The sequence below is a fragment of the Myotis davidii genome, unplaced genomic scaffold (genome assembly GCF_000327345.1).
Source record: "Myotis davidii unplaced genomic scaffold, ASM32734v1 scaffold573, whole genome shotgun sequence".
Classification (NCBI taxonomy): Eukaryota; Metazoa; Chordata; class Mammalia; order Chiroptera; family Vespertilionidae; genus Myotis; species Myotis davidii.
The window spans coordinates 7591539-7599513 of record NW_006285997.1 but is presented as its reverse complement, the minus strand read 5'-3'; the positions used below and the strand labels follow the sequence as shown (position 1 = coordinate 7599513).

Below are 7975 nucleotides of genomic sequence, written 5' to 3'. Positions count from 1 at the left end.
TATATATATATATATATATCATGTACATATCATGTATATGGTAGACAGGAAGCTCAGATCTAATGTCCAAGAAGACTAATATATCCACCCTATTTTTGGAGATTTATTTATTCCTCATGTACATTAGGGTTTCTTCTGTAAGTTTTCACAATATATATTGAATGTGATCACAGTATAAATGATAAATAATAAAAGTAATTTAATGTATTTTATTAAGAATGTGAGTGAGGATGTACACTGGGCCCATTATTGTTTCTCAGAGTTTTACCAAGAGGAATGAAGTAACTTTATTCTGTACACTTTAGGAAAAATCATCTTCCTTTTCTGATGGGTAGAGAGGCTGATGGAGTGGAAGAAACAGGGGCAGGTGACTCAGAATGGCTATTAGAACACTGGAATAATCCCCCAGTCAAGCTTAATAAAAAGCCACCAATTGGTTCTAGGGCAAAAGTTGAAAAACTTTGGCGTTGGGCCACATCCAGCTCACAGCCTATTTTTCAAATAAGGCTTTACTGGAATACAGTCACTAGCCCATAGGTATTACCTATGGCACCTTTTGTGAAACCACAGCTGAGCAGAGTAGTTGCAGTGAAGACCATATGGTCTACAAAGCCTAAAGTATTTACTACCTGGCTCTATCCAGAAAATGTCTGCAGACTCTTACTCTAAAGTAATGGTTTTCAGTAAAATGAAACAAAAATTAAGGGTTCAAAAGAGTACTGCTGACTTTTTATGTAACCACCATGAATTTGTACATGGGTGGGGTCTGGCAAGCCCCAATCGGGGCCAGTCAGGCCAGGCCGGCCAAGGGGAGCGGCCCTGGTGGTTGGCGGACCAGCCCCGGCCCCTGGTTGAACTCCGGTCAAACTCCTGATTGAGGGGACAATTTGCATATTACCCTTTTATTATATAGGATGTTAGTACTCAAAAAGTCATTAGCAAAATCAGCAGAATAAAATCTCCAGATAAAAAATATTTTCCCCCAAGAATGTTGTATCTTAAGTTGCAATTTTTATCATGAACTGCTAAAAACTTCTTTATGTTGTTTATAAGCTACTTTATAACACAGCATATATGAACCAGCTATTGGGTCACATTCTCTCCAAGTTTTAGTCATTTAGTCATTACATTTTTCGATATAACCTATTACTCATTCACTGTGGGTGATTCACATTTCAAAATTGCCTTGTATTGCTCATGGAATATCATATTCAGTCTGATTAATGAGTTCTGATACTTGATGTTAACATCCACTTGTAGATTGGAATTTGTATTTTTGTCAATCCTAAGTCATACTAAGCAATGTAGGTTGGGTAACTTATCTTTCAGAGAAGTAATGTGTGCATTTTCCATTTTACATAATAAGTATTTTAATTTATTAGTAAAAATTTAGCATTGACACATATGATGAATTCTGAAAATTTAATGCCAATGAACACGGTGTCTGCCCTTGAAAAAGTAGCTGGAAATAGGTGTACATTAGTATTTCCTAATCATATCCCAGAGCCTAGAACAGTGCCTAGCATATGGGGATCCCCCATGAGTACATGTTGAAAGGTAGTTAAATTAATTAATATTGCATTTTTATTTTATAATTTTTACAAATAAGACTTGGGGGAACAGCAAAATACTTAGATCCGCCCTTTGATTTTCCACATTGTCTTGCTGGGCTGTAGGTAAACGTCAAAAACCAAACTGCACACTAAATAAAACATAGTAGAAAGATGCATTTATTTCAAAGCTTTCAACCTGCAAGCCAGGAAACTCAAGGCTATGGAAGCAATGAGCTCTGAATTGCTTACAACTAAGGGACTTCTACGGGTAAATGCTGAAGTTATTTGGCTTTGTGGATGACTGGTTGCCTGGTGATCTTTCCTACTTGGATCAGGGCACCTGAGTCAGGGAAACAAGAAAGTCCATAGAAGGCGTGAACAGATTTGATGTTTGGGGATTGTCTGCTGTCCTCTGCTGATTTCTGAGAAGAGCTGTAAATTCCTGTCATTTTAGGTTAAGTTTCCTTTTATGAGTTAACATTATTAGTTCGCATTTTGTCCCTGACATGAGTGACTCCATTTTAGTTTGGTTATACATAGGTTGTTAAAGTTATTCTTGCCCATTCTAAATCAACATGTGGTATAGCACCTCTATAATGTAATGAAATGGATTTAGCAGCTTATTTGTTTAATATAAATTCTTAGACTTGGTATTCCTGAGAAAACACTTTCATTCATTTTACTGCTTTTGAGCTCAGATTATTACATATTAGTAGTGGCTGTATGGATAATGCAGATCACTCTTTATGATTCTGATGAAACCTAATAAACAGACTTCTAAAAATTAATTTTCTTTAAGCTTAATACAAGAATCTCACAAACAAAAAGAATAAGAGAAATTCTCATAGTTCCTTTGAACTCCATATTTCTCAGGTTCATAGTGTCCCATCTTAAGTCTTAGAAGACATTGAATTTTAAAATCTCTTTGCTAGCTCAACTTCCCCCCACCCCCAAATTCTCCTGGGACACACTGTTTCTCAGCCTAGCAATTCTGTTTTCTTTCCAAAGACCTGACCTTCGGTAAAGTTGATTCCTTTCTTTTACGTGTTGTGCATTTCTATATTGGGATCCTTTAAATCAGGATAAAGTTAAATAATTTTAACTAGAAAAACAGTTTTAGGACTTGAAAGGTTAACTTTCAAATATGTGGAAAATGCACCATTGCAGAATACCTTCTATCTTAAGGACATGCAACCTGCAATTTATGCTTGTTCCTTTGTTAAATCTTTGTGTTCCCCTTCAGCTACCTTTGGGCCGTATATTAGAATATTTATAAGTGCAAGTTCAATGCAGCACATTATTATATATTTATTTATTGAGATTGTTTTAAGTCAATCCTATCAAAGTAATGAAAGCAACGTAAGCATCTGCAAAGTATGTGGAACAGCTTACATATCGCTACAAAAATGCTTGCAGCTGGCTTTCTGCTTTGCATTCTTAAAGCAGTTAATTCCAGTTTATTACATATTTCTGATCCACTGAATATGAAAGCTCATACTGAAGCACATTCAATTAGCTGTGATTTAGTCTATTGATGTAATAAGGATGGACAAAAAAAGAGAGAAAATAGGAAGAAAATAATTGCTGAAATATAGAATTTGTGCAGGATTGATCATGACTAACATGTATCAGAAAGTGAATGATGACATTCAACTGGATCAAAATAATCCTCCCCTATTGTTAAATGAATAATGGTATCTAGCTCTAAATTAGAACTCCAATTGCAGTGGATATTCATTGTGGACTACTCAATGATGTTGATGCTTTCACAGTCAGGATCCAAGGCTCTTTGCTTTGAATCTGAATTGAGACAAAATACAAGAAAGATGTGCAGATACTGTAAATCCAGTTGCCCCTCAGGTGGGGACACTGTTAACTGATTAAATCTGCTCCTGTGACTGGATAGCTGCTAGCTGGAGGCATGAGGAATAGGTTAATTTACTTTAAGAAGATAAACTGTAGAATTAATTTGATCACGAGGATGCAGAAAGCAGTAATCAATCTTAAGGTAAGAGGAAAAAGAAATGAATTCTCATTTTATAATGTGGGTAATTATTTAAGCACCATGAGTTATCTAATTTATAATTCTCCTTTAATTTTTTTCCCTGTGGAATCTAAGTTATTAACTACTACAAATTTCATTGTATTCAAGAAAATATATTATAAGAATTAAGTAATACTTAAAGAAGAAAGAACAAGTTAGTGATTTCCTTAGGTAAATAATGGGCCAGAATGAATCAAAGGCAAATGTTTGTTTTACTGACATATGTATTTCAGTGGATTAACTTTTAGACCCATTTTATTTGTCCATCTTAATTAATAATAGCTCAACTGGGGCTTAAAGGGTTTTAAAGTCATGATAGTGATTCAGTACTCATTCTTTAAGGTAATAAACTGTTTCAGAAACTTTTTTTTTACTATTTAAAATGTATAATATCAAATATATATTTGCTTTAAGAAAATAAAAATAATATGTAAATTAATCCCCATATATAGGCTGAATTAATAGAACATATATTGTAGAAAGACAAAAATATTTTAATGTATTGAATATATTGTATTATAAAAATACACCTGCACTTTAACATGAGATTTTTTTACACATAGTATATTAGAAAACATATGGCAGAGAGATGTTTTGTAAATACTGGGCAGTAGGTCTAATACTCAGATTTAGCCATAATCTCTCTGTCTCTCTCTTTCTCTCTCTCTCTCTCTCAAAGACTTTCATAAAAATTTGTTAGTAGCCGGGACCGGTTTGGCTCAGTGGATAGAGCATCGGTCTGCGGACTGAAGGGTCCCGGGTTCGTCCCGGGTTCGATTCTGGTCAGGGGCATGTACCTGGGTTGCGGGCACTTCCCCAGTGGGGGATGTGCAGGAGGCAGCTGATCGATGTTTCTCTCTCATCGATGTTTCTAACTCTCTATCTCTCTCCCTTCCTCTCTGTAAACAATCAATAAAATATATTTAAAAAAAATTTGTTAGTAAAGTTAAGAAACTAAATATCCTTCAAGAAAATTAAAGGATGCAGAAGAGAAGAATGCAATTTCAAAGATTAATTGAAAGGAATATTAAAAGCAATAGGGAAATTAATGAAAAGAAAATACATTGATAGGTACCTTGAATAATCTATGGACTTAGCTTTAGGTAGAAATCATATTTTTTAGAATACTTTGTCAAAGGCCCTATGTTTTAGGCATGGGTTTTCAAGACAGAAAGATACCGATATTTTCAAAGTTTAACTACTTTGTGCTACGAAATTAGACAAGTTACTTAAACTCTGGCCTCAGTTGCCTCATTTTTAAAAGGAAATGGTAACACCTATCTTTCTGCATTCATGTGTAGATCAACCTACAAAATATATGTCAGGATATGGGCTAATAACAAATAGTGGTTTTTACTTTCTAAGGGTAAAATGTAGTCATCAACTTACTGAGTAGGTTATAAAACAATTATGTAATTTTGAGGCTGCTGGAACTGGTTTGGTTCCAGACTTTAAGAAGCTTTTGAGATTTGCATAGTGTGAGCAAGGAACACCATCAAGAAAAATATGTCCCATATTTTAGATCCTAGCCATTTTTTTTATGCTTTCTAACCCCCTAAAATGTATGCTGAAATCTGACATGAGTATCTTTATCTGAGCATCTCATGATTATATGTTATTAATTTCCTGGTAAGACTTTGTGTAGCAATCAGGTTATCATAATTCCTCTTAAGTTACTCCACACAGTGTTTCTACCACAGTGATCCGGCTCCCATTTCCACGTTTACCTTTAGTAAGTTTTCCTTGGGGACCACACTGCTGGAGAAGTGAGGAAAACTCGATGCTTCTGAGAGGCATTTGTTCCCAATTAGAGATGAAAAATGTTTTCATATCTAACATGGTGTGGTTTCCCATCCATCTGGTTCTATGAGGTATCTATGACATTGCTTTACTATACTCCTGTCTAGATGTTTGTTATAACGCCAAAGGGCCACAGTGGACAGCAGACAGTGGTTCCATAAGGGGCTCTTCATTCTCTTCCTGAAATATTAACGATGGCAATTTTCTCAGTCTTATTTTACTTTTAATAATTTAAGGATAAAGTTGAGTTTTATGAACTGTGAGTTCAATAAGAAAAAAAAAATTAAAAAGTTCATTTTTGTCCAAGAAGGGAGCGGAGGGGAAGGGCAAAAAAAAAAAAAAACGCTGCTCCATGTGAGTTATCACCTCTTGTCTGGTTCCTTTCCCATCCATGTCAGTCATAAAATCGAGAGTTGTAAGCTGTTTGATTTGCAGAAATGAACTTGTTAGTGGGTGGTCTCTTCTCTGTAACTGCAGATATAGAAGAAACTGACCCTCCTTTATTTCCCATTATCCCCTGTCCAGAGAGGTTACAAATATGCAAGTATGTCCAAATGTTTCTGAACTAAACATTCAACAATCGCAAACCTCTATTAAAGTCTGATATGACTTCCCTCTTCGCCAATTTGACTTTTGTAATTGAGACAAAATGACACATGCCTGTGTTAATCTCTGTATTAATTTGGTATTGTTCCTGTCCACTGCCGGCTCTATCACAGGCCCTTCCCTTTGGCAGCCTGCTCTTTAGTGTCTGAGTGAAGCCGGTGTTCATTCCCGCTCACAGGCGTGCTCGGCAGCTGCCTGGCCAGATGCTCCACGGCTGGGTACTTTGTCTGATCTGAGTCTAGGGACATGATCAGGCTGCTTTCGAAATATTTAATTTATCCAGATGTCACAAATTTCAACTTGCTGTCAGTTGTGATGAATTTGTTTCATAATTAACATTTGCAGACATGACAATGTGAAAATAGTCTTTCAGATGCATACATCAAAAATTTATGTTTTTCTCCTTTGATGTTTTCTTTTTCATGATTTTCTTCTTTCATATTAAATAATTTCCTCTTCAGATTTAATGTTTATGTTTTTAATTTATTAAAAGGAGAACTACATTTCTATGTAAACTATATGTGAACTACAACTGGTGTAAGTTTTTTAGCTGAACATAAGTTCCATTGTATTCTAAAAGTTTCACTGTTATATGTTCTACTATTCAATTCATTCCAGATTCTACTTAATTACTCTGTGATTCAAAGTTATTTGTGAATAAATTAATTTGGCCCTATTATTAATTTCTAATTGATTGAATTAAGGTAAATAATATGCCCAAAAGAATTAATAGTTTTGAGAATTTTTTAAAGATTTTCTTTGCAGCCTAAACCGGTTTGGCTCAGTGGATAGAGCGTTGGCCTGCGGACTGAAAGGTCCCAGGTTCAATTCCGGTCAAGGGCATGTACCTGGGTTGCGGGCACATCCCCAGTGGGAGATGTGCAGGAGGCAGCTGATCGATGTTTCTGTCTCATCGATGTTTCTAACTCTCTATCTCTCTCCCTTCCTCTCTGTAAAAAAATCAATAAAATATATATTAAAAAATATTTTCTTTGCAGCGAATTTATGTCAAATGATTTTTCATGTGTATAGGTGTGCTCTGTGAGAAATGTAACTCTTTATCTTAAGTTCATTTTTAATTTTTCTAAAAACCTGTATATCCTTATATTTTTTTTTGCCTTTTAGAATGTGTCCAATTCTGAAAAAAGATCTCCCACATAATTTTTTTTCTAGACTTCTATCCTGTATTATGAATATGTTCTTACTTTGACATTTGATTGTTTAGTGCATTCAGATTTATGGCACAGCCTTTACTTCTTTGATGCTTTCATCATCCTGCAGCATGTATCTTTCATCTTTGTTGCTTTTAACAATATACATATTTTTATTGATTTCAGAAAGGAAGGGGGAGCAAGAGAAAGAGAGATAGAAACATCAATAATGAGAGAGAACCATTGATTGGCTGCCTTCTGCACACCCCTCTGGGGACCAAGCCAGCAACCTGGGCATGTGCTGGAATCCAACCTAGAAACCTTCAGTCCCCAGGCTAACATGCTATCCACTGAGCCAACCAACCAGGGCCATCTTTGTTGCTTTTAATTTCAGATAGTTTTTTTGCTTTTACTCTTTCTTTTTATTTTTATCAGTCAGGTATCTACCTGCTTATCATTTTATAGGCTATTATTTTGTTTCTAGAAGGATTCTTCTAAAAAAACGTATTACTAGGGTTTCATTCTATTTGTTTCAATTAAAACATTTCTGACTTTAATAGGATAAGTTGTGTGTTCTCTTTCAGTGTAAAAATGTATATGCTTTATTTTTTCTTGTAGTTTACTGCCGGGAGCCGGTCCATCCTTGCTGTTTCAAGGGACCTGGCATATATGGCATACTGTTCTTAATATGTTTGCTCACCTTCTTGGCACTATGTGTTTTAACCAAGGTCACCTCTCTGAGAAAGGTTGTTTCCCCAGGTAGGGATTTTCCCCTGAAGTTAGGGAGGGAATAAAACCTCTTAACCCCTTCCCCAGCAGAA

At 35.4% G+C, this 7975-nt stretch overlaps 1 protein-coding gene across 1 annotated transcript in view; it reads left to right on the top strand.

Moving 5' to 3' along the window:
* Positions 1-7975, top strand: part of LOC102757107 (inactive N-acetylated-alpha-linked acidic dipeptidase-like protein 2) — a gene marked incomplete at its 5' end in the record, with an annotated part of 304189 nt that overhangs the window by 46180 nt on the left and 250034 nt on the right. Inside the window, one exon of the mRNA XM_015559693.1 lies at positions 7883-7900. Within this exon, the coding sequence (XP_015415179.1) occupies positions 7883-7900 (18 nt within the window). The remainder of the gene's footprint in view (positions 1-7882; positions 7901-7975) is intronic.